General features: G+C 38.9%; 1 protein-coding gene across 1 annotated transcript in view; it reads left to right on the top strand.

The window, feature by feature from the left end:
- Positions 1-26,965, top strand: part of tmem198a (transmembrane protein 198a) — a 37,762-nt gene that overhangs the window by 5,022 nt on the left and 5,775 nt on the right. Inside the window, exons 2-5 of the mRNA XM_040027886.1 lie at positions 12,278-12,528; positions 18,239-18,477; positions 19,029-19,241; positions 19,730-19,853. Of these exons, the coding sequence (XP_039883820.1) occupies positions 12,390-12,528; positions 18,239-18,477; positions 19,029-19,241; positions 19,730-19,853 (715 nt within the window). The 5' untranslated portion in view covers positions 12,278-12,389. The remainder of the gene's footprint in view (positions 1-12,277; positions 12,529-18,238; positions 18,478-19,028; positions 19,242-19,729; positions 19,854-26,965) is intronic.

Below are 26,965 nucleotides of genomic sequence, written 5' to 3'. Positions count from 1 at the left end.
GTGCATTGTGATATGTAGTCATACATCAGCTCATTTGGGACATTTGGGCAAAGACAAATGAATCTGTGAGGGATTGAAGAGGAATTTTAACGCTGTGGCTTAAAGTAGGTCTTGTGTTCAGCAGGAGAGAAAGAGAGAGAGAAGGAGCAAAGTAGTTGAAAGCAGCAGTAAGACAAATGATGCTGGAAAGAGAGATGGTGAAAGACAGAGAATGAGCTGTAATCTGATGAAAGCCTCTTTACTCCCCTGTCACCTCACCTTCAGGCCACAAGCGATGACCAAGGCTTACACAGAGATCAATGCTGAGGCCGCTAGCACACAGACACACCGAGACACCAAACACATACACATGCTTCAGACATGCGCACGCACACACTTAATGATTAACTTTACAGGGACTTTCTCTTTGTCGCTGAGGGGAGGAGGTCCCCACAACAGATTTATGTGCACACAACATAAGTTATATAAATGCACGCTCACTCCTAAGATCGCTTCACTTTAAATGCTGTAAGGCTGCCTGTGGTACACGTGCAAGGTCCAAAGTAGATAGATGGTATACTGGTTGGGTAGAAATTATGATATTACATCTAAAATGAAGAACGCATTTTGTTGCCTTTGTGTTTTAGGGGTTTATAGGTCACTCAGACATTTCAATAGACTTGTAGCTCAAAGGGAGAAAGCAGGAGTGTGAGGAGAATGTTTCACAGCTCACATACAGATCACTCTAATGCATTTAAACCTCAGCAACCAAATAATCCCAGCCAACACTGTTTTTTTTTTTATTTCTGCGTGTACTTTAGAAAAAAAAACAAAACAATCAAATATTTAAAAAAGGGCAAAGGAAATGAATGAGAAAAGGGGAGATCTGGGTGAAGGCGAGGAAGATAAGCAAGCAATGAAAGCTATTTAAATCCTTGTTTTTGTTACAAAAAAGTTTAATAGTAAAATGATGCAACTCAAATTGGCATTGAAATAGCCTTGAGTTTTGTTTTCGCTAGAACAGAAGTAAATAGGAAATTGTGTCATTAATTTCTTCTAGCAATAACAATGCACTGTTCATTGAATGAGCTGTACCTTGTTATGACTGTTCTTTTAGAACAACATTTTACTTCCTGATTTGCCATATATACTATGGTAATGAGACATTTTTAAGCTTTGTAAATTGAATTTTTTTAGCTAAGCATGTTGTCCATGATGTAGTTTAAACGTAAATGGATTGATGGATGCAAATAAATTAGAACTCTCTGAGGTCCATATATATATATATGTATATACGGAGAGAGAGAGAGCTCGATCATCGATAAATATTCAGGCATTTGAGCTGCAGTGGTTGTGATTTCTGTTAAGGAGTGAAATGAAGCAACAGCTCATGAGATCAGTTTTATCCCAGGCCACTCGTGGCCACTACGGATATGCCAGAGAAAGTCTTTGAAATTGAAATTCAGGTCTCACCAACTATCATCAACAACACACCAAATGTGGTGAAAACACACAAAGTGTCTCTCCTATGATAAAAGAATAAAAATAAAAGATTAGGTCAAATAATCTAATGACTATATTCAAGCACTGAACATGTCTAAAGGTTCAAAGAACTTCACACATTCACACGCACTTTGTACATACAATTTTAAATGGGCATTCATGTATGCATGAAATGTGTCCGTGGAGTGTTTTTGACTCTTTGACTCTGATTGTGGCTGGTTTTAGCCGCTTTTAGCTGCTGAGCCAAGTGCCTTTCTCTTTTCATTTTCCCTCTATACTCCCCCATTCCTTATCTATTAACTTTGGGCAACTTTTCTAACTGTTTTCTCTCGAAAATCAGGCAGATGTTGTGCGCATTGCCGATATGCAGATAGATGCAAGTGGCAGTAATGCTGGTGGGAGATAGTGTCATCTGATGTGCGGATTATGCTGTGTTATCAGTGGTCAAGTTAGCTGTTCCTAGCAGGCTACAGCAACCCTCAAGCCATTGAGAAATGTCCTGGTGATATCAAAGAGCAGCTCAGCACTTTGTCATTACCACTGTAGGAACTAGTGCAATTGGCACATCATTGTCATACCTTATAATCACAGTGTAACGCCCAGCTCTGCATGACAAAGGTCACCAACGCACACGTACTGCCTTTTCTTTAAAGACGGCGCTGACAAAGCTGTCACATTGCTGCTAACCTCCTTATTGAAATAAAGACCACTATGCTTTCATAATGGTTGAACAGCAATAATTTTACCTTTCATGTCAGAGGTGAGCTGAATAACAGTAATTTCAGTGTCTCTTTTTTTCCACAGCACTCTTTAATGAGAGCAGGTGTTAGACTGGAGCATAATGCTACATGTCTTTCACAAGCTAGCCAGATTCCTCGCACACATAGACACACACACAAACGCACATACACACATGCACAGCAGTAGTCTTTTTGGTGACAGATGGACTAGATGGAAACAGTCATCCTGTCACATGCACACGAACGCTGTCCCTTTCTCTTTTCACTAAAAACAGAACAGAAGTGTGACGACGCGGATAAATAGTAACCATGACGTGGCTGTTTTTCTGAATCAAAATATCTTAAATAGTCGGACAGAAATATGAGATGAAAAGAAAAGCAGACAGCTTGAAAGTCTTACCTAGGTGTGTGCAAATATACAAATATTCACCCACATTAAAACCATTGACAAGTGGAGTGAATAACACTGTTACAGTGCAGCATTCTGCTGGGAAGCTTTCTTTCATGGCATTCATGTGGATAATATTTTTGACATTTGCCACCCACCTAAACACTGCTGCATTGTGGCAATGACAGCGTCTGATCCCTCCACCAGCACGACAGCCACAATGCAAAACCTGTTCAGGAACAACTCGAGGAACTCAGCAAAGAGCCTCAAGCACTGGATCGGCTTTCGGACTCACAGATTTCAGTCGGATCACATAATAACCGTGATCCATGGAGGCCCCACCCAGCCAACCTACAGACTCAAATTATCCAACACCCCTGTGCCAGACACAACAGGACACCCATGGAGACCCTCTGTTTATTCCCTGATGGGTCAGAGATATTGTGATTGCATGAGGGAGACACAAAGAATTAAGCAGATGTTTTTTAATCAATTTACGTCAGCCTGTAAACAAAGATTGTTATGTTTTGAGACGTAATTAATGTACCCATGGCTCTATGAGCGATAGATCAAGAAGTGTTTCCTTTGAGTTCTCCAATATGCCAGTAAAACAACTATACCATTTTAACCTTCAATAATAATGTAAAAGTCCATCAATATTTGACCTTATCAACATCTGAAATGTTCACCATCTACTTTCTCCACTGTCCAGTGATCCTCTGTAGTATCTTGTCAACCTCACCAGGGAGCAAGCTTGATATGTCAGTAATACCTTTAATATTGTTAGGAAGGTTTACCGTAAACTAACCAGACTAAATCTTCATCCCGCTTTAACCTACTGAACTACAGCTCACTGAGCGTCATTCCCATTTACTGTAACACACCTGCAGGTAAACCTTCTGAAACAAAAGGTTTGACTGCACAGGCGACATGCACAACATTAACCCGTCAGTAAATCAGGGTTACGGAGGACAATTATGCATGTAAACACTCACGCAGCAATGTTTCACATTTTAAAGGCACATTAAGTTTGGTTAGCTGTGATTTTTAGCACCAGAGTCATTAGAATCAAAATCAGAATACTTTATGATTCCCAGAGGAAATTATGTGGTCCAAAGAAGTTAAAGTACCACATTAAAGAATACAATATATTACAAAATAGCTGTAATATGTAAATATGCCCAACATATTATTACACAAAATAAATATGAAGTATAAAGTCAAAATTGAGGTGCCCCTCTTATCAAATCTACATTTTGCATTTGAAGATTTTTGCTGTCAAGCACAATACCAGTCGATGCACATCTGAGCTGTAACACCAGAAAGCAACATTTTAAAAAATTTAACAGTATCATCACTTTACAGAAACAGGTTGTTCCTTTGTACTCTCGACAGCCTTTTTGCAACACACTGTCAAGAGTTTTCTAGAATTTTTTTTTAAGTGAATATTTTCACAGTGTGGTCTTTTTATTATGCAGAGCAATGACAGCAATGTTTTTTGGAGTTGAGTCAAAGATCTCAGAGGCAAATATTTTAAACCCTCGACAAATGAAACAAAAACTTGTCTGCATGCCTGGATGTAAAAAGGGGCTGTTTTTCTAATATTAATGAGCAGAATGCAAAACATATTTGCTCACTATTGTTTTGTAAATACACTTTGCATTTTGCCAGCGTGAATCCCTTATTCTCCATTCTTAACCATACATGTTGTTTACTATGTTTCCTTGGCATAGGCTGGATGTGTTGTTGGAAAGTCTAGATTTGTTTCTTTCTTCTTCTTTAAGTTATATCCACTGTTTTCCTTTTTAACACTGAAGTCTCCCATAAACACGTGATAATAGGATGAATTTCACAGTTGTTCCCACCTCCAAACATATTCTTGTTCTTGAAATTCGGTGTATGTGTGTGTGTGTGTGTCTGTGTGGCCTTGCTGTTTTATGTTGCGCTCTTTCTCTGTGTAATTTCCCCCCTCCCTCTCCCTCTCTCTTTCTCTGTCCGGCCTTTGCAATCCCCAACCCTGAAGAGCAGCGTGTCCTCGTTCTGGTGATGCTCCGTCGCCAGCGCTCAGTTAGGGGCCTCTGAAATATTCATGCTGACGCGCATATACACACAAAACTAGAAACACACACAGACACAAACTATTTCAAACCCTTCATCTTTTTCTCCCTGTCAGTTTGCCCATATCTACAGAAGATTAGAAAATATAATTTATCTAGCAGCAGGTTTAGGAAGAAAAAGCTTTACACTTGCAAACACTCACACACTCTCATGTCGGCGGCAGAGGCTGAAACAAACTACGCAATTCCTCTGAATTTCTACACAATACTGGTTTTACAATATTTACTGTACTTATATACTTTGTTTTTGTTTTTGACGTGATAATGTACAGGTGTGAAATATTTTTGCTTGAGATTTTTTATATAAAAGGTGTCTTTTAAAGCGTGTATAATGTATCTGCATCAAAGATCTTGAGAACAGAAAAGTCAACACACTCACAGAAGTGAAGTCACACCTCACTGTAAAAAGCTTGCACAGTTTTGGGGCCAGAGATACAAGCTGGCATGTAGCAGAACAAATCATAAAACACTTATTACAGTGCCAGCAGTGTTCAGATTTGATCTGTGACCTTAGACTATCATCTCATTTGGAGGAAAGAGGAACAGTAGCAGAACTCCAGCAGGGAGCACATCAACAAGCAGAAAGGTTATTACGCTGCCAGCGGTTTTGATATGTGTCCTAACATTATTGGCCTGTTATTTTCAGTCTGACAGAGGAATGCAAGCAAGGATATAGTGGAGCAAATCATCATGTGTATTGTGTCAAGGGGTTCTCTGGTTTGATTCAGGGCTCCTTTTTTAAACAGAAGCTTTCTTTTAAGGTTAACAGCTAAACATTTAGATTGAGCTGGCTCTTATGTTTAACAATGTGAGTAACTTAGGTCACCAAAAAGAAACAGATTTTTTTTAGACTGAACAAACATTTGTTTCTCCATGTTGTAATAAGAAAACCTGCACATTAAAGTGTTGTGCAAAAAGTAATTATATTTTGCTACCAGGGAGAAACTTTCTTGTCATTTTAAAGTTGTCTTGAGCAACAGTTCCCCAGGCTTTCTGTCAAAAGTCTCTCAAAGTTTTTCTTTGGACATTGATTTTTCACTAATTCTCAGTCAATTCGTGGACTTTTTTTTTATATACCTCTGAGCACTGACCTTAGAAATCATTCAAGCATTAAAAAATGCACCTCAGTAAAGGGATGAACCTGTGTTTTGTCTACACAGAAAACTTGGCAAAGAATCTATTTTAAATTGTACCTTTAGACACCTTGTTACTAGCCGCCTGTTACCAAACCATAATTTGTTCCCATTTATTTTATTGAATGCCAAAGATAACACGATTTGACAGGCAGAAAATAGCATTTGTGCACCAACAAGATGATTCTGAAAGAGCTGTTAGCTGAACACTTGGCAAAGCTTGGCACAGTGTGCAGTGTGTCCTTAGAGAAGAAGTGGAAGGCCAACAAACTGTCTACATCAGATGTATCTAAAAGACATGGCGTTAAGAAAGAGGAAAATTTCAGCAAATACCTGACACATGACCCAAAGCTTCATCCGAAACGGCCTCAGTAGAAGGGTGACTGTTAAGAAGTCATTCTTATGGAAGGGAAACAGTGAGAGAAAATGCAAAAGTATGACAAATTACACAAGATCTAAACTCAAAATTAGTAACAACTGCTGTTATGGAGTAAAGAATCCTTATTTAAATGTTTTGGTTCAAATTGACAATGCAGTAAATGCATACCTGGATAGAAAAACACACAGTGAAACAATATCAGCTATGGATTGGATCCCCAGAGTCCGGACTTCAACATTATTAAAGCACTGTGGGATTGTTTTGACAGAAAACGAAACAAAAGTCAGCCGACATCCGAAAAAGAGCCTTCAAGAAGCCTGGAGAACTATTCCTGAGGACTAATAATTTCTTGTAAGAAATTACAAGAAGCTTTGCCTAGGAGTGTTAGAGAATAATACCAGCTATACCAAATATTGACTTTCAAACTTGTTAAAATTGTACAGACTCAGCAAAATACATAGCTCCTCTTTACTCTTCAGTCCAGTCACATCTATAAAGTAAACATGGCATGCTTTCCTTCTCCCTTTCCGCCACCATAATGTGGTTGAATGAGCACATGTGAGGTACACTGAACTAAAAAATGAACTCACCTAATGAACTTGGATAAAATCGATGTCACAGATCCTGTGTCTAAAAAGGTTTGTTTGGTTTCTCTCTAGACTTTACATGCAAAACCTCTCTGTGCAGTATTATGATCTGCCTGATCTATATCCTCATTTTTATTGTTTTTCTCCATTATCCTAAAAAAATAAACACAATGCTAAGTGATACATAACATCTGCCACATGTGTCAGCTTTATTGCTGATGTATTAGAGCAACAACAACAGTTGCCTCAAGGAGCTTTATATTGTAAGGTAAAGACCCTACAATAATACAGAGAAACCCCATACTATTCTCTGTAGTAAGCAAAGCACTGGACAAACTCAGTTACGTTGGCCTGAGGCTCAGGGTGAAAAGCTGAAGGTCGCAGAAGTCATAAGAATTTGTCCCATGGGTACACTGAATATCCAAGCAGTATTTTATATCCATTCATAATTATGGTTGTTGAAGTAGTTCCTGTGAACAGAGTGATCAATAGACAGGATATTACATCACCTCTCGAACTATGTCAGTACCAGAGGTAAACATGTTCTCATATGGAGCTTCAAGGAAATGGCTGTTGAGGCCATAATACACTCCTGTTGATCTAGCATTCGGTTCAGAGGATGTCCTACTATGTTGGTGAATTCTAAAGAGGAGCTGAATAGGGTCAAAGGTCAGGACTTTCTGTTGCCAGGAGCCTCAAAGAAACCATCACTGATTGGCTCTTAAAATGCACATTCCCTTGGAGACGAGCTCCCTGTCCCATTTGCGGGGTCCTTGTACCGCTGCTGGTTGTTATAGCAACAGACAGGACGTGACATTGTTGCATAATATGCTGTTTTTACTCTTCCCCGTTCTGACCTTATTGGTGGGCTATTTTTCTAATCAACTATTTCTCTGCTGGTGCAGGGCAACAGGTCACCGCTGAATGTTAATGGACTTAGTCATCACCCAGTGAAACAGACCTGAGGATGAAACTGGATGGTTGCTGGATGATTGCTGTTGTGTTAATGGAAGATTTATGTAATTTACCAGCCTGATATGACATTAAACATTAGAACAGTGCTTTGGATAAAAGGATGGTACTCAAACCCCACCATTTTCCTTCTGTGTGAGCTTAAATAATGTAAATAATCATTAGATGGAGACATTTTAGAACTCATTGGAATCTGACTAGTTGTGCGACAGTATCTCCCTGATGTCTCCTTGTGACTGTGGGGGTGTCAACAGTCCAGGCTTAGCATGCTTGTTAGCAACCAATGTGTATCTAAGCAACGCACCATGTCAGCCAAGAATTTATGTGTCTTTGAGCAGCAAAGTACTTCATTTTTGTCTCCATCTGTAATATTGGATGCGTGCAAGGAGAAGAATTGAATTCCACACAGACCTGACAAACTAATCAGTTTTACTTTATCAGATTTTTGGCAAATGTGATAAAGAGCAAACAATCACCAAATACACAAAAACAACAACGTTTTATGTAGTTAGAATTGTAGACAGGGTTCTGATTCAGAATAAGAAGTAAAGGACAGCTTTAGATTTCACTATGTTCTTATTCTTTTTGGCATTGCGGTAGAGTCCATTGTCATGAATACTCAGTTGGGTCTTCCTCCTGACTCAGAGAGCCTGTGGTGTAACTAAGCTGCAGCATTCACAATCTGTTTCACCACTGGAGTGGAGGCAATTATGAAGTGGAAGTCTTCCATTTGCTTCTCAGTTTTTTGTTTTTTTTTACCAACTCTGCACAGAATGTAAAACAGTACAGTTTTTCTTTTGGTTTGAAACTGAAGCTCAGGATGTCAAGATTTTTTTAACGATTTGTTAGAAAGGAATAGGGTAAATATTTCTCCTTTAGAATGAAAAGTCAAGATTAAGCTTTCCTAAACATTTCCTGTTTTGAATAATTTATAGGCTTGTGCAGCATTGGCAGTATTATACCCTTGCTTAATTCTTTCAAGTTTGCAATACCGAGCATGCATGTTATTACATTTTTACTTCTTTTTTTTTACTTCAAATCTTGGAATGTGGCCAACCAGATAACTTTCTAGAAGCTTTTCCTTAACTTTATGAACCTCACCACCCTTTAGTTACTAAGTTTTACATTAAGATTCCATTACAGTGCCAGTGTGTATATATGTATGAGCTTTACTGCTGATTTTTTCCTTTTCACTTGGCCCACCCCTTTCCTCCTTCCATCATAGTTATGCAGTCGCTTATTGAACAAGAACGTTGCTTTTTTCACTGCTGATGGTGTGTTCTTATTCTTGTTCTGTTCAATAAGACTACATGTCAGACTGACATCTGCTTACCACTGAATTCTTCCTGCTCTAGCGAGCCACAAGATGAAGGGCTAATATGCTCTTTATCTTATTTTCCCTGCAGGTGGTGAGACTTAATATTTACAAGTAACATTTAATCCAGATTGAAATTTTATTCCATTTTCATTTCTTGTGATGTCTTTTTTCTGTGTCACACTTCTTTCCTACAATACATAATGTCATAGTGTAAAACGTCGAAAAGCAGGCCGAATGTGCACTGCAGACGCGTTAAGATGCTAAACATCACCTTGTGCGTGCATGTAGATGAGTCTGCTTGCCACAGTGCATCATCATCACCCGCTAATTCATTACTAAAGAGCACGGGCTTACTTTTCCTGTGTAATCAGGCGTAATATGAATGTGTATGTGCCCAGGTTACATTTGCATACATGTGTGCATTCTTTTAAATATAAAGCCAGGAGAGGCAGAGCGTGTGTGAGTATGTCGTCCATACTTGGATATGACAGGAGAGTTGAACTGAAGGATAACGCCTTTAAAAGGTGAAGGAACCAAAGTAACAGAACTTAAAATTTAGCATGCATCCCTAGGAGACTATAAAGAGAGCAGACTCCATTACACTGATGTGCACTGGTAGCAGAACTACTGAACTATACTGTACTTAGGCCAATATAACACACAGTAAAATAATTTAAGTCTCCTCAGTTCCACCAGTACAGAGAATGTAGAACAAATAGTTCCCATTTGTACAGGATTTACATTTTAATGTATGACCGTGTATCGTTTTTAAGTCTTTTAGTAAGTCTGGGACTTTATTTGACAAAAAGCTTAAGATTTGCAGATTCTGACCAAGATGACATGAATTCACATATGGTCAGTGGACACAGCTGAAAAGCAATAATCTGTGTGAAGAACAGCTTTAGAAAGTGCCTGAATTGCTTTAGAAAGTGTTTGAACAGCTTGATAAACTACTGCAGCCATTCTTTCGTGAAATAACGACAATGCACAGTAAAATAGTCCAATAATGCTTCCTTTAAACGTATCCACAGTTGAGTGTGTCTTAGTAGGTCTTAATTTGCGTCTCAGCTGGAAATGAAACCATTGGGGTTTGGTGCCTGAATAAGTGTGGAGCTCTATGTGGGTGTTTGGCTAATAGCGCGAGTCAATGATCCATGAATCTCACGCTTTACACTGCAATTGTATGTTTCTTTTTTCCTTTCTTTTCAAAATTGATTTGAAATGGACTTTTAGAAGACGCCTCAGTGCTACTTTTTATTTCTGAAACTGGAATGTTCTGTATGCTATTATGTCAGGCCAGAGTTTGACACTGTAATTGACTGACATTCCCCTCAGCTAACTTTGCTCAAAGTCTGTGAAACATAACTAACTTTGATCAGTTTATCACCTGAGAGCAGAAATGCTTCTAAAAAGATCAAAGTGGAAGTCATGCACATTTTAATCCTACAAAAGCCCGCAATCGCTTGAAGAAACATATGACAAAGGAGTTTCTGAACAGCGTGTATTTGACACCAGATGGAGCTGATCTCCTTGTGTGTTTTTGTGGCACAAAGAAGATTCATTAAGAATGAAGTTATCAAGGAGACCGTGTTATCAGCGCTAGAATATGGTACATTATGCAAAGGCACATCTCCTAGAAAGCAAACTGTGAACTTAATAGCTTCTCATAACATAATATTAAGAGCATCCAATGCATCACCTACCCTGTGTATTTACAAATTAAAGTCAATTACACATAGCCACCCATCTTCTTCTGCTTATCTGCCTCGCCTATCCCAGCTATGACAGCAGGAGAGAAGGGGACGGCTCATCAGTCTGTAGCGGGGCTAACACAAATAGATAGACAGGCATTCACACTCATATTCACATCTAGAGCCACTTTAGAATCACCAGTCAACCTAACCATGTCTTTGGACTTTGGGAGGGTCCCAGTACCCAGAAAGAACCCACACAGGCACAGGGAGAACATGCAGAATCCACACAGAAAGTATTAAAGGCCAAGGACCTTCTTCCTGTGAGGCAACAGTGATAACCACTATATACTATGTATAGTAATATACATAGTAATAACACTGATTTACTAGTACAATATAACCTTGCTTTTACATTAGTCATTGAACTTTGGATTTAGTTATCTATACTTAATTGTGCATTATTTTTTGTCTATGCTTTTCTATACGCGCATATGAATTATGCTTTTTTTTTTATATATATCTATTTATATGTGTTTATTACTTTATTTAATCAGGAGTAGTATCCTAATATTGTCATTATATTCTGGTTTCACTCAGTACAGTCACAACACAGGCTTTCTATTCTATTCTATTCTATTCTATTCTATTCTATTCAACACTATATTGTTATACTGAAGTATGGACTTTGTGAATTAGCAACTTGTTTTTCTATGTCAGAGAAATATATACCTAAAGCTACAAAAATCTTTATTTTCATTAAATCATAAATTTGGTTACTTAAAATACTAATTTTAGATTTAGGTGTTACAGGATCGGTATATTCTTAACCTGGGTAAATGGTTTAAAAGCCCAGTAGAATATTTGAAAAAGTTACAACACAGAGTATTTGTTGAAAACAAGGAATATTTGTTCTTTTAGGTCATGTGAAATGTTTGCAGAATGAATGGTTTTAGAGAAGAGTTCATGTAATATTTCAGTGAGTGAACAGATCAGTGGCAGAGTGCAGGCACAAGCACTGATGTGAAATTATTAAGGGGTTTTACATTAATCGTTTCGTAAACCTTAGCTCTGGCGTACAAATAAGAGGTCTACAAACAGCCTCTTACTTGTGTCGCAAATTTCCCACGCCATGCAAATTTATGCAAATTCATTCTGTTGTTTTTTTCCATGGCAACAACTTGAATATGTGTGTGTGTGTGTGTTGCATAGCTCCTGCAACTGGTCGAACTTTATACTGTACAGCCAAGTGAATGATAGTGGCTGAATTGCATTTTATCTGCAGCAGTACTCATGGTTGTGCTGAGATGTTTCTTTTTTCAGAAATATGGAGCATGCTTAGTGTATAGTCAGCACTCAGAGCTGAGTACTTAAAATGAACAATCAATAATAATTCTCTCTTTCTTTTCCTCATCCCTTCTCACTGTTGCCCTCTCTTTCCATCATTCTTTTTTTCTGTCCCGCCCTTAGACACGTCTCCGTGGGTGAGGCCCACTGATCCAGAAATTCCTTCAAACCCCCTCAATCCCTTCCCCCTACCCTCTTCTCTCCTTTAGACCCCGTCGCCTCCACTTTATCCACCATGACTTCCACAAGCCAGCTGTTTGGCTTGGCTGAGGTGGGGCTGAGGTGTGACCAGGAGATTGAGAGGAGATATGAGATTGTGCCCTCTGTGGTCTGCTCCATGTGCTGCCTCTTTGGAATCATCTATTGCTTCTTTGGTAAGTGATTAACTAAAAAGAAAGAAAGAAAGAAAGAAATCAACATTAATGAAAATTTTAATAGCAGTTTCTATCTTAAATATGAAGCACTTTGAACAGCCAATTATATTAGTTTATGGAAAAAGAGAGAAAAAAAGACAGCAAGGTCACAAATTGCTGGAAATGTCAAAGTAAACCTCCAATATTATAAAGATAGAATCATCTTAAAATGTATCCAAGATCAATATATGACTTTCTTTCATCCATTATGCTCTAATTCTAAGTTACCTCAAAGCAACTCTCTTGCATACAGACTAGAGCCCTTCTGTGTGGCCATCTGCCAGCAGCAGTAATAACAATGGAAACGTTGCGAGTCAATTTATTTTTATGTACAAACGCTGATTAAAAAATTGCTAAAGCATGGTGCCAAAACCCCATGAAATCCCTACTCATCATTTTCAGTTCATCCTGCTCTGCTGGTCTATGTATATTATTGATTTAAGGGCACTACAGTGTAGTTCTCTTGTTTCTGACTCTGTGAGTCAATATTGAGTTCTCATACAGCAGCAAAGACTACTGTGACTTTAGTGGGTGTGTGTTTTTGCTTCACTTTGGTGAATGAGTTGCACTAAAACATGGCGAACACACAGCGTGGACTGAGCTCAAGTAAAATCCAGATATTAAAGCGATCACGATCAGACTAAAACATGCTGTCATTCCGCTTCTTATTCTAAGTCATGTTTCTTTTTCTTTTAACTAAAAGTTGTAGGAATACTGATTTTTTAAAAACTTGCACAAAGTTTTGCAATTAATAAAAAGCGCCATGCCAAAAAGGCAGCAGACCTCCTGTTGTGTGTTTTTTTTAATCTCCTCTGTGTCTTCAAATGTCTGGACTCATACTGTATGCGCAGGTCCATTCATTAAAGAACGAAGTCCTTATTGAGGCTTAGTTTTGTACTCAGAGAGAGAGACTGCATTTTATTGGATCATAAGTGAGGGGTCACTCTAATTAGTTTGGATGCAAAGTCATTACAGGAATGTGTAATCAATAAATAATCAGGGTAAAGCGATCTCCCTGTTTATCTAAAGGAATGATTAATGTGAGAAATACTCACTTGCAGCTATTTTTTTCATTTAAGTGCCGGAAATTTTCATCTTCTCTGCTTTCTGCAAGTTAATGATAGTTTGGCACGGCCTGTAGGAATGAATACACATAAGATCAAATGCATAGCCTACTAAACTGGGATTTTTCTGTACTTTACAGAATTAAAAAAGCCTGAGAAGACACTTTTCTTATGCATTTATTGATATTGATGTGATGTGATATCCATCAACCTTTCCACAATGATTTCTTTCTTCCATAGGAGAGGTGATTTTACTTTTGCATACAGTGTTTTGTGTACAGACAAATGAAATCACAGAACACATAAAGGAATAATTCCTCAAATTCACAGGTGTGTATTTAAGCCTGAAACGTTCAGCTGCCGGTGAAACAAAGAATTTATCCAACATAGATATATTTTCTGGTATGAAATCCTTGAAATGATTTAGGTTTTCTTTTTTTTTTGGTACTGTTTATAGTCTTGCATGGTCAATATCCAGTCAAAGAAAACACATGAAATTGGAGTCAGATTTAGAAATGGTCTGTTTGTAAGCCGGTGGAAAATCTCTTTTGACAATGAAAAAACAAATAAACAAAAGATAAACTACTGTCAGTATTTACAGGAAACACACAGTGTCAATTTAGTGACTGAAAAGCAGAGGCATGTTTATTTTTGTGGCAGGTCTCATTACATATGTATTTTTAGGAGGTTTTTTTTCCCTTTTTAACCTGAATAATTTGAAGCAAATTATATGATTTACGAAAGTTTGCAGAACACAAACTTTCGTAAATCATGTGTATTGAGCCATATTTCATGCTTAAAAGAAAAAAAAATATTATTATGCGCCTGATCTGCATTTGATTGTTGCCACTAGGATAGTAAATAAAGTTTTGGTGCTGTAGGCAGATCTATAGGATTTTAAGCAGAGAAGCCCCTTGTCTGGATTAATCCTGCAGTCGATTGGAGATGTCAGGTGCAATTAGGGAGCAGCTGCCCCAACCTGCAAGAGCCCCAGAACAACCTGTAGGCTGTTTTTTGGATGAATATTGATGTATGTTGAATATGTTGAACCTCTGAGAAGGCTCGTTGCATCTACAGATAAAGCAACTTGTTACTTATTTAATGTGGGATCATTTTGACAAAGAATGGAACAAAAGGCATTCAGTATCCAAAGAAGAACTCTGAATGTCCTTCAAGAAGCCTGGAGAACTTTTCCTGAAGACTAGCTCAAAACCTCTGAAATTTGTATAAAGAACTGCTGCAGAAGTCATCACTCTTTCTTTTTTAAATGTCACATTCATTTAGTAAGAATCCAAAATGTGATGTCCTTATTTCAAAATTTTTGCATACGGTACATGTTCTTATTTTTTATATTAGGATAAAAGTGTATACTGTTATTATGCTGCATGTTGCTGGCTGTGATCGAAGGTGTCACCAAAAATCGTTTCTTACATCCTGCCAAAAAAATCAACAGCAAGAAATAAGAGACATCAAATACACAACAGCATAATTTGACTTCAAATTCTTTACCTCCCCAGTCCTACGGTGTCTGTTTGCCTCTCTTGTTTGACTCCATGCATTGTCACTCTCGGAGCTATAATCACTCTTCTGCAAATGAGATGCAGAGCATATTGTTGATGTTTCTTGGAAACCCCGCAGTCACATTTGAACAATATGAAGAAAACCGTTATCAGCAGGAAGATTGATTCTCCCTGCTGATAAAGTCCTCTTGGTACTGCAGAATTTAGTTTACCTCCAATGAGTTAGGAAGAAAGGGTTAGCTGTCATTTATTTGAGTCAGAATTACAAAGTTGTGGTGGAAATGATGAGTGATGTTATTGGAACAAGATGGATGAAGCAGAGAAAAATGTCGAAAGACATGCGTGAACAGATGGGAGGGTTTGATGGAGGGAAAGTAGGGAGAGCAGAGAAGAGGAATGAAGGGAGTGGGAGGGATGGGAAAAAGGTGCAGCAGCAGAACTGTTGAAAGGATAGCAGGCTAATGAAGGGAAAGAAGAGGAAAAGATGGCAGAAGTAAAGGAAAAACAATTTATTTTAGAATTTGTTTGCTGATTTATGGGGACCATCAAATATGAAAGAATATTGTTGCGGATTTGTGACAGCTGCTGACCAAACACATTTTCTGCTAGCTGTAGATGTTATGGAAATGCTTGAATTACTCCGTGTCAGGACTTGTACCCCTTGAGGCATTCTGTTACAGAAGAAGTGCAAACAGCTGTGATGAATACAGTGGCTTTCACTGCACACAGCAACTGAAAGGTATCTAGGAAAACACACACGACAGAGGGGAAGGAATAAAGGAAGCTATAAGAAGTGTGTCAAATAAATGAGGTATGGTCACAAGGGGGGGGGAGCACGGATGGTGGTTAGGATGAGAAGAGGAGCATTGTTTGACTCAGCTGTGCAATGCCTGATTACACAAAGATAACAATCTGACGTTGGGTCCCCTCGAGACAGAGCCCAGTCAGAGAGACGGAGCTACTGAATCGACATAAAGGGGGACACAAACGTTAATAAACATAGAAACAGGACAAGGAGATTTAAACTATTGATAAGACGAGCCTTTAATCTTTCAGAGTATTTTTTCTTTGTTTTCATTGAGTTAAAACACTTTAAGATGGAAAGAAAGCCAAGAAGGACAAGAGGGAACATATGGGGGAAAGGAGCAGCTGTTCTATTCAGCGAGCCTGCTGACTAATGAATGTGGATGACCTTTAGTAATATGATGATGATCATATTTTAAAGCAATTTCATAAATGTTTATAGAGCGAGTTTATCGCTTCTCACCATTCTGCGGAGAGGAAGTGCCTCTCTCTTTCTTGCCCACCATAGCATGGTTGCTGTTTATCATTATTTTTTTTTCTCTGTTCATTATGCTTTCTCCCTGGCATATTTTATCTTTTCAAATGAAATACGATAAGATCCTTTTAATTTCAAGAGCCATTTGCAAAACCACAAACAGCGTATAGTTAATCACTGGGCTGAATGGAGAAAACAGTGCGGTGTAATTACAGAACCAAAGCAAAATGTTAAATCGGGAAACAAATACCTGTGGCACTTACTGCTGATATACACTAATGGTTTTTACTGTTCCATTAAAAATGTAATTTTGTTCTGCTACAGTCATGGCATCATCCATCCCATCAGCAGCTGTAAATGTTTATGTCTCACTAAACCAATGTTCTTTAAAGTAGTCTATAGCTTTTAGATTTTTCAGTAAGTGTGGCCAATGATGAAGACAGATAACACAATAATTAATGTAAGTTCATGTTCAAATTAAGAAGAATCAAAATTTGGAAACCAAAAGGTTTTCACAGGTCTGCAAATATATATATATATATATTCAGCTGCATGGGATATTTTTGGTAAACTTGATGTTTTTTAGGGTGCTGAATCCAAAAATGATCTCCATTTCCCTCCATCATGTACAGGTTTGTTTTGCAAAACATGAGGAGTTTACAAAAAAAAGTACAACAGAGAGTAAAAAAAAAAAAAAATCTGTATTTTATTACAATCATCCATCCGTCCATCCATTTTCTTCCGCTTATCCAGAGCAGGGACAGCAGCCCAAGCAGAGAAGCCCAGACCTCCCTCTCCCCAGCCACCTCCTCCAGCTTGTCCAGGGGTCTTGGGTCTGCCCCAGGGCCTCCTCTTGGTGGGACATGCCTCACCCATGAGGCGCCCAGGGGGTATCCTTGTCAGATGCCCAAACCACCTCAACTGGCTCCTTTCGATGTGGAGGAGCAGCGGCTCTATTCAATTCAATTCAATTTTATTTATATAGCGCCAAATCACAACATAAGTCGCCTCAAGGCGCTTCATACTCTACTTTGAGCCCCTCCCGAATGGCCGAACCTCTCACCCTATCTCTAAGGGAGAGGCCAGTCACCCGCTTGCGATCTCGTTCTTTCGGTCACTACCCACAGCTCGTGACCATAGGTGAGGGTAGGGACATAGATTGACCGGTAAATTGAGAGCTTCGCTTTTACACTCAGCTCTTTCTTCACCAAGACAGACCGGTACAGCATCCGCATCACTGCGGCCGCCACACCAATCCATCTGTTGATCTCCCGCTCCCTTCTCCCGTCACTCATGAACAAGACCCTGATATACTTAAACTCCTCCACTTGGGGCAGGAACTCATCCCTGCCTGACCCTCAGATTTGGAGGTGCTGCATTTTCTAGTTGTATTTCTCTTGAGTCTCACTCACAGAAATATTAAATTAATGTAATCATAATTGGATATGTTTTTTTGCCTCAAGTATAGGATACCAGATTTCAGTTTAAAAAGGGAAATTGTAGACTTAATTAAACTAAAACCTTGAGTTTTGTAAGAAAACCTGACGAGATGGAATTTCATGCATCTCTGGACCTCTTCTGCTGCTGTTTTCAGATTGCTCACACTTCATTGATGTGCACTAGACGTGCTCCATAGTTTCAAACTGAAGACCCCTGAAGTTGAACTGTACTGTTGCTTTTTGTTTCTCATCTTGTCATTTTTATATGTTTAAATTCTGTGTTTTTTCCCCTCAGGCTTGTGTGTAGATTTTATGCATTTGTATGCTGGTCATATCTTCACATTGGTTTATTTTCCATCTGTCCTCCAGGCTATCGATGCTTCAAGGCCGTGTTGTTTCTAACAGGCCTAATGTTTGGCTCTGTGGTCATCTTCATGCTATGCTATAAGGAGAGGGTGATGGACACTCAGCTGAGTGTGGAGGCGTCCGTGGGCATCGGCCTGGGCATCGGGACCCTGTGTGGTCTGGTGACGATGCTGGTTCGCAGTGTGGGGCTGTTCATGGTGGGCCTGCTGCTGGGCCTGCTGGTTGGAGTTGCATCACTGGTGGTAATTTGCCTATTTTTAAGAATTATGTGTGTAAGCCAAATTATTAAACAATACATGCATTTGATATATCAGTATTACTTACATTGCATGAATAACACTGGAGCTAAGGATAAGAAAGTAGTTTTCATTGTCTATAGAGTAAAGGTGTATAAATTAACTGCATGCCATTACTATGTATCTGTAATTTTTGTAAAATAAACTATACATGAAAACATGACATTGTCAACAAATCCATCATACATGTTTAGATATTTTCCTGGAACAATCCACACAAAAGTGTCCCGGGTTATTTTTCCCATGATTCTCCCCTCCAACAAGTTTCATGAAAATGTGCCCAGTTGTTTCATTGCAATCTCAGCACCAAAATTTAGAGGTCTATATTTGTCCATGTGCCACTTCTGCAGTGAGTTTTGAGGAAATGTAGGTTTTGTAAAATTGTACAATTGTAGGGTTATTTTTTTTTCTTAACTCTGAAATAGCATTTAGATTATGATCCCAAATTGATTCACATACAAAAAAGCAAAATGGAACACTTTTCCTGTCTCTCTTAGGTCATGGAGGAGTTCTACCACCCCAGAACAGTGTGGGTTCCTCTGGGTATTCTCTTGGGTTCTGGGACACTATTTGCTGTCCTCACACTACAGTGGCAGCGCTGCTTTGTCACCCTCTCTACTGCCACATTTGGCTCTGCCATCATAACCGTAACCGTGGATTATTTTATAGAGCTGTTCGCTTTGGTACACTACGTTTATGAGAGACTCAAGGTAAGAACATCAGGGTATGCTTCTGTGCATCTTTCCGAGTACATGTTTGTGAGAAAGACAGATATTATAAAAGTTATTAAAAAAACTTGTTTGTTATGGAATATGTAATTCTGACATAGTCCATATTCTGAAACACATATTCCAGTGATATGTGTGTCAGACTAAAAGGAGATGTAAAACATATTTTGAAAAAGGGTGTGTTCTTTTTGTTAGTAGAAACAGGACTACAAATACTTTTCTTCAAGTGCGGAATGTCGATAATGGCCTTGCCAGGTCATATCAATTATATTTATAGAGCATATATCAAATAATTGCCTCAGCTGGCTTAAAGACTTGCACTAAGTCTGCACACCCTCTGTGCTCAGGCACTTGGCAAGAAAAAGCTTACAGAAAAAAATCATTAAAATTGGGAGGAAATGGAGAAGATAAATTCTTTAACTGATCAGCAGTTAAGGATATAACTGACACTGGAACTGTATTTTTTGCAGGTGGATCCCAAGAAGCCAGTGTGCTGGTTTACTTGGGTGATCATGGGGGTGTGGCCTGTCCTGGCACTCCTCGGAGTGCTGATTCAGTGGAAAGTCACTGCAGAGGGATTTTCTCACACAGAGGGTGAGTGTTATTGCTTTATACACAACTAAACTCACCAGACTGAGAACCTATTTCAATGTTTGTGGCTTTTTGCATCTTGCCAGAGGAATTTTCGGCCAAGTTTAAGTTTGTTATTCATTTTGTTGTCCTCAAAGCTTTTTTATTTATATAGCACCAAATCACAACAACAGTCACCTAAAAGCACTTTATATTATAAGATAAAGACACTACAACAATAGAGACAAACCACAACAACCAAATGACCCTTTGAGTAAGCACTTGGCAACAGTGGGAAGGAAAAAACCCTTTTAACAAGAAGGAACCTTCAGAGAACCAGGCCCAAGGAAGGGCAGCTATCAATCGCGACCAGTTGGGGGTGATGAGGCAGTAGGTTATATAAAATAATTTTTAAGTGAATAATATGCTGTCCATTGTCACAGCATGTAATCACCAACAAAGGTGGACGTCACAGATGTTGGTTTGGCACTGGCGTTTTGATCTGCGACACTATGTTAGTCTTGCCTTGGTAAACTTGAGCTTGTTCAAGAGATTTATTTAGAAATTTCTGAAAGGTTTATAACTTTTCAGAGATTTTAAAATGTTGTAAACCATTAGGTGACATAATTACGTATGTGGATTCTCAGGGTCAGAGATTAGTATAATATGTAAGATGAAAGCAGAGTGTTCATCTCTCTCATCTGCAGTCATACATGGCATTTCGGAAAATGCCATGTATGACTGTCATCAAGGAATCCCGTTTAAGAGAACTACATATATGAGTTGTGTATATGAGTATATGGAAATCAGAATATCTCTCCAAGTCATGAAGTATTTGCTAGTTTCAAGCTCTTGAAGAAATTGTTGGAAGTATCATTCTCTCCACAAAAACTTTCAGTAGCTGTCTACAGATGTTAGAGTTTTAAAATACTTAGATCCCCTCTACTGAAAAACCAGACATATTGTAGTACGAACAGACAACATGATGGCAGCAGTGTGCATTGCATACACAGTAGGCTTGTTTGAAATAGCCAGTAGCCTGCTGCTGCAGCCTCAAAACCTCACGCTGTTCATCAGAGTGGTTCACATCATGGAAGTACAGATCCTTGCAGGAGACTTGATGTCTCTCACACATTAAAGGGAATTTGATTTCTATACATTGTGTAGATGTTTTTGGACAAATCTGAGAAGGAAGAAGTGGATTTGTTTACCATGAAATAAAAGAGTAATGCAGATCTCTGTGAACATACAATATAAGACAACCCTTCACTGGATGTTGCCTTCTCTCACTAGTCATGGCTAGGGATGGGTATCGTTTAGGTTTTATCCGATGCCAGTACCAAACCGGTACTTTTGAAATGGTGCCGGTGCTTAAACGGTGCTCGAACCGGTGCTTAAAGAATGGAGAACACAAAATTGGTCCAAAAACTTCTCATGTTCAGCTGTTTTTTTGTAAAAAGATAATAATGTTAGCCTTTTCTGCAGCTATAGGGGATTTATGGCATCACTCTTGGCTGGAAGCAGTGCTTAATCAATGGAAAAAACACAAACTTTGTCCAAAAACCTCTCATGTTTAGCTGTTTCCCACTTTTTCTTTGGTCACTGTAGCCTTTTTGGCCAGGGTGAAGGGAGTATCTGCCATCAAACAAGAAGACAGCCGCATGTAGCTACGACGGTGTTTGCTAGTTCACCTTACGTGCATTAATGTAATAACGTGGTTAGCGTACTCAACGTAAATTACACACGAACAACATTAAGCTACTCACGCAGAGAAGAACAGCTGCTGCTGCCATCATCATCTGTCATCATTTCTGCTACACTGGCAGGGCTAGGGGCCAGGACTCTCCTCTTCGGGTTCTTGGGGGATGTTGCTAACTCCGGGTCCGATAACAGGCAACCCACCCGCAGTAGATGTGCCCGGTGTGAGGTCTCGCAGCAAGCTATCAATTACGGCACATTTCTCAGCTTTTACCAAAATGCTATACGTTGCCAGGTGTTTCATCAGATTCGAGGAGTTACCTCCTTTGCACAATATCACCTTAAAGCAGGCTGCTGAGTTTGCATCTTTTGCTGTAAAGTACAGCCAGACTTTGACCGCTTTGCCTAGGGCATTTTTAATCTGTAGCTCTGCTCTAAAAGAACGTACATACCTGGGCACGCCTACTACGCTTGCAAAGGTAAAATGATTGGCTAGAATCCAAAGTGTATGACATTTCAGGGGGAAAAAAGCACCGAAATGTGCGCTGCTTTTAAGTCTGGTTACTATCGTTTATGTCAGAACCGGTACCCATCCCTAGTCATGGCTCAGATTTCCCTTTTACCCATTTTCCCCAGTTTACCTGGTTTCTTTTTTCTAGCACAGTCAGAGGACAATCTAGTTGTCATTCTGGTGGCTACAAAACCCACATCATCATAGTACCCAAGCCCTGGCGCCATGGCAGTTTTCTTGCACTGTCATAGCTGAAAGTGCAATTATCCATCAGTAGCAGTGGGCCATAATGGGAATGCCTGGAAAGAGGTCTGCTCCCTTATGCCCTTGCTTCTTTCTGCTACCTGGTACACAGGCAAATTATCTGCTTGTCATGAAGACAATCTCAGACCTCATACAGACCTCCAGATGTTGGTAAACAAGAAACTAACTCCATCTGTTAACTTTTAAAATGCGAAAAAGCATTAGGAGGAGGGCAGTTTCTGCATTATTTGGTGCTTTCTGATAGGTATCAGACAACTAACATCTGTTGTGGACTCTTGATACCTCGGTAGGATTTACCATTGGTTCTAATTGCTCTGGGAAAACCTCCTGCTTTACCTGATAGCTGAAATCTCTCTTAAGATACTGCCTCTAATAATAGCACCCCCCAAGGATTTATTTTAGTGAACAGTGAGTGACTTATGTGCACCATGTTATCACTGGAGAAGATGGATGTGCAGTTATTTCAGTGACAGATTCTTGTTTGACACCTTGTTGGGTCAAGGGTTAGGTTTTTTCCTCTCCCTTAGGACAGTGCAGCTGAAGCAACATCTCTGCTAACTCTGTTATTTTATATTTAGCACATGGATAACATTAGACAGACACAACAATTGTATGTCCTCCACAAAGGACACTCACAGGGCATGACCCTGTCAAAACAGCTTCCGTCTCAGTGCGCGTGCAGTACGTTAACACACAAGCTTGCATTGTAGCAGAAGCAAAGTCTACAAATTGAGCTTGTGCTCAAATCACAAGAGCCTTATCTTTGTCCAGAGGGACGGCAGCGGCAGACATCTGTGTATCAGTATCGTGGATTTCTTCATGCGCCTTCATTCGTATTTGCACAAGATATTTGAGTCACCCCCTGACTCAGTCAGTTTTAAGTGTGCTAGACACCCAATGACGCGCTGTCAAATCTGGCACATTAATGCACGTGGAGTGTTGGTCTAATCCCATCATGGATTAGTGAGTCTCGTGGTGTGTAACGTCATAGTCCTCTGCTGTGTCACGTGTGTTGTGTGAAATAAACCAAATTTTAAATTGCAAATTTAATGAAAATGCATTTATCTGAGAATGTTACGCTCGTCATTTCACAACTCACTTGGTTTGATCTGCTACTATTTCCCAAGGTGGAAAGTAACAAAGTAAGCATATTTTGTTACTCTACTTAAGCAGAATTTTCAGGTACCTGTACTTTAATTTTACTCCAAAACATTTAAACACAAACATCTCCACTTTTTACTCCCTACATTTTAAATACAGGCTTGTTAATTTAGGTTTTAGACATCTGATGTAAGTAATTGTTTCGCATCACAGCGATTTGAACCTAAATGGAGGGAACACAATCCTAAAGGCACTCCCATTGGTGCATCAATCACCGGTGCTTATCACACACAAACAGACGGAAGAGGAATAAACATAATTTATGCATTTACAGCCTTTCTGAGGTTAAAAAAAATCCTGGAATGATTTGAAAAGCTGTTTTTGGTACAGAAGGTTGTTGTTGCAGTACTTCAGCACCTAGCTAGCGCTGCAGCAGAGGAGTGAGCAAAAAGGGAGCAACATTTTTAAGTGCAGTCATTTCTTACAGTTCAACAAATACCAGGAAACAGCCAAAGTTTTTCTGTGCAGTTTGTTACAAGATGTGTCTGTTAGCTAAAGGTATAGCATCTGCATTTCACAGAGAGAGAAAAGCAGAACAGTAGAAGAAGAAGAGAGGTTTTTTTAAAAAATTTAAGAATTACTCAGTGTTTCTTTGATAAACTTGTGATTTCAATTGTACATGTAATGTTGTCATTCAAGTCAGGCTTTTTTTTTTGAACAGATGGATCTATACATGGCATGAAATTGTGTTTTTATATTTTAAAATGTCTTGCAAATAACTTTGAGTATAATAACTTTGAGTTATTCAAAGATTCCATGAAAAATGCTGGTCAGTTTAGTGCAGACTACATTGTTAGTTTTCTGCGCTACGGTGGACTCGGGTAGGGTAGTTGTGGTGTTCATGGTCAGTGTTAGGTTACATCATAGTAAAGATGATAATCAGTCATGATGTCTCGTTAAACATTTGCTTATATCTTTCTAAATTTAGCTGGCTAAATCCTCAAAAATCAGCAACACAGGTCAGCTAATCACAGCCATAAACTAAATATAGTAAGCTTGTCATAGACATTACTGTGATTGTTTTCGCTGAACCACTACAGTTGATTTTGGGGTTTCCACACCTGCTGAATCACACTTTAACCCCAGACTGTGTCATTTTTCCTGTTTAATGTGGAGGCAAAACCACCCATCTGCAATGTAGGCAAATGCAAATAGAACATTTTTTTATTCCCTTTGTTTTTCTCTGATTGTGCTCCACATAACAGCTGTGCAAGCTGAGTACTTTCGTTAGAATTTGAATTAAATTGAAATAAACTTTGTGTTCCTGTCAATCGCTTCATTGTGATATTAATATGACATGAGTATCAGTTAACTTGGCAAAAAAAACAAATAAATAAAAACAAAATAAATACATAGCTGGTAGAAATGACCTCTAAAGAGATTTTTTAAAATTTTATTACTGAGTAATTTTTCCTAGCCTGTGCTTTTTCTCTTTTACTCAAGCAAAGAAGTTGAATCAGTACTTCAGTATTTTTTAACACAGGATTCAGTACTTCTACTTGTCATGAATAGATAAGTGATGAATATATGTACGTTTGACACCTCTGTTCCTCGTGTTTCCACCTGAACAGACATTTCATCACTTATCTACTGCTTATTGCTGTTTGTTTACATTACACTTTCAACACAAGCTTTTCCCAACTTTCAAACAGCAACCGAAACCTTAATCTTATTCCACATATGTTAATTAAGGATAAAAGCTAACAGATAAGAGATACATTAATGAAAGTGTCTTATACTAATATATACCCAGTGAGTAAACAACATTCAGTGTACCTAAAATTCAGTAACTTCAGTCTGTCAGTTTAGTGCCAAGATAAACAAACAAGTCACATGTTCCAGACTGCAACACGCTGAAATGTCTGAGCAAAAATGTTTGATTTAAGTACTTAACCGCGTCTAGTTGATGATAGGAGAAACATGTTGTGGTGAGAATAAGGCACAGCGGGACCACAGATCAACATTCAGAGCCATTTTATTCACACTTCTCACCACAGAAAACACCCCCACACACCTGAGTCCCCATGTTTTAACTCGGCGGGCGTGATTACGGATGCCGTGCAGGTGCGTCCGCCCTCCCTGCACGGCAACGCAGACCATGCCCCACCACACATGGCAATCTATCTTCTTTGAAACTTGTTGCAGTATAGATTTTGTCAAGGCCACTGGCCTGACAAATCCCAGCTATATGAAATCATAACCATGATGAGGATAAGGAACACTGTGTGTGTGTGCGGGCATCACTCTTGTGTGATTTTGTGCAGGGTGGATTCTGAATATACCGACACTGGTGTTTTCACCAGAATGTGTTATTGACGCAGCCTGCCTTAATCTGTTCTGAAGGCAACCACAACACAGATGGCAAGATCGCACATACATGTCCTCAACACAATATGTGAATGCATCAAACAAACACAATACACCCAAACAGACAAGGGCAGAGACAGAAACACTGCGGGTAGAACCTCATTCACTGGCTCACTCGCTCGCTCGTACCTCAACTAAAGGAAGAACGAAACACACACATGCATATACATGCAGCACACACTCAGCCATTTGATCTTTGCCTGTGTTTGACTTGCACCGTCATACAGTGACTTAGAAGAAGTCACACATGTCCTCAAATAATGAGATTAAAAAGCAGGCTACTGCAGCTTCCAGTCAGAGGGTGTGGGCTCAGAGATAGAGGAAGCTTTTCAATGCTATTTTCAAAACTGTGCAATTGTGAGGGGAAAGAGACCTAGGAATAAAAGAAGTAGATTACCACACAGTGTTTCTTGTGGAGAAATAATATAAAACCAGACCATTACATGACGACCATTCTTCCACGTTGTTAAACAAACAAAAATATGGTTTACTGCTATAGATACTGATGCACAAACAGGTAGAAAGATAGATGTATTATACTTGTATAGTATTGATTTATTCTGTTGTTTCTGAATAAAAAATAATGCAAGAAAAAGGAACGGCACTCGGAGAGCACATCCTCTAAACTGTTCTGCAATTTTAAAGAAACTGATCTGTATCAGCAGTGCAGGTTAATGGATTCTTTCTTTGACCGTGCTTTACCTCTCCAACACATTTCACAAAATGTGTCCTAGCAGCTTTGCATAAAAAACAGGTAAACAGAAAGACAAACAAGCAGCGCTGAACACCCACCTCTATCTCACCTTATGCCTTGGTGAAGTAAACAAATTATAACCATGAAATTTTTGAGAGATAGAAATTAGAACTGTTTGCCCCACTCCCCATGCACATAAAAATATATATATGTATTACTATTATTATCATTAATTTTTTTTATTAGTAATTTTTATTATCAAACGTAGATGTCAGCGTTACATCTAAATTACACAAGCCTGTGCATTACTTGTACACAGTGCATACATTGCTGAAATTTTGCTGCATAATTCTGCACTTTGGTATCATTGGAATGTGCTGTCATGCATACCTGTAAATAAATACTAATGGAATAGTGATGCTTGAATACTTTCTCTTCGAC

The sequence above is a fragment of the Simochromis diagramma genome, unplaced genomic scaffold, assembly GCF_900408965.1.
Source record: "Simochromis diagramma unplaced genomic scaffold, fSimDia1.1 OVJJ01000343.1, whole genome shotgun sequence".
NCBI classification, from domain to species: domain Eukaryota; kingdom Metazoa; phylum Chordata; class Actinopteri; order Cichliformes; family Cichlidae; genus Simochromis; species Simochromis diagramma.
The sequence above is the reverse complement of the archived record's forward strand: the minus strand, read 5'-3'. Positions and strand labels throughout refer to the sequence as shown.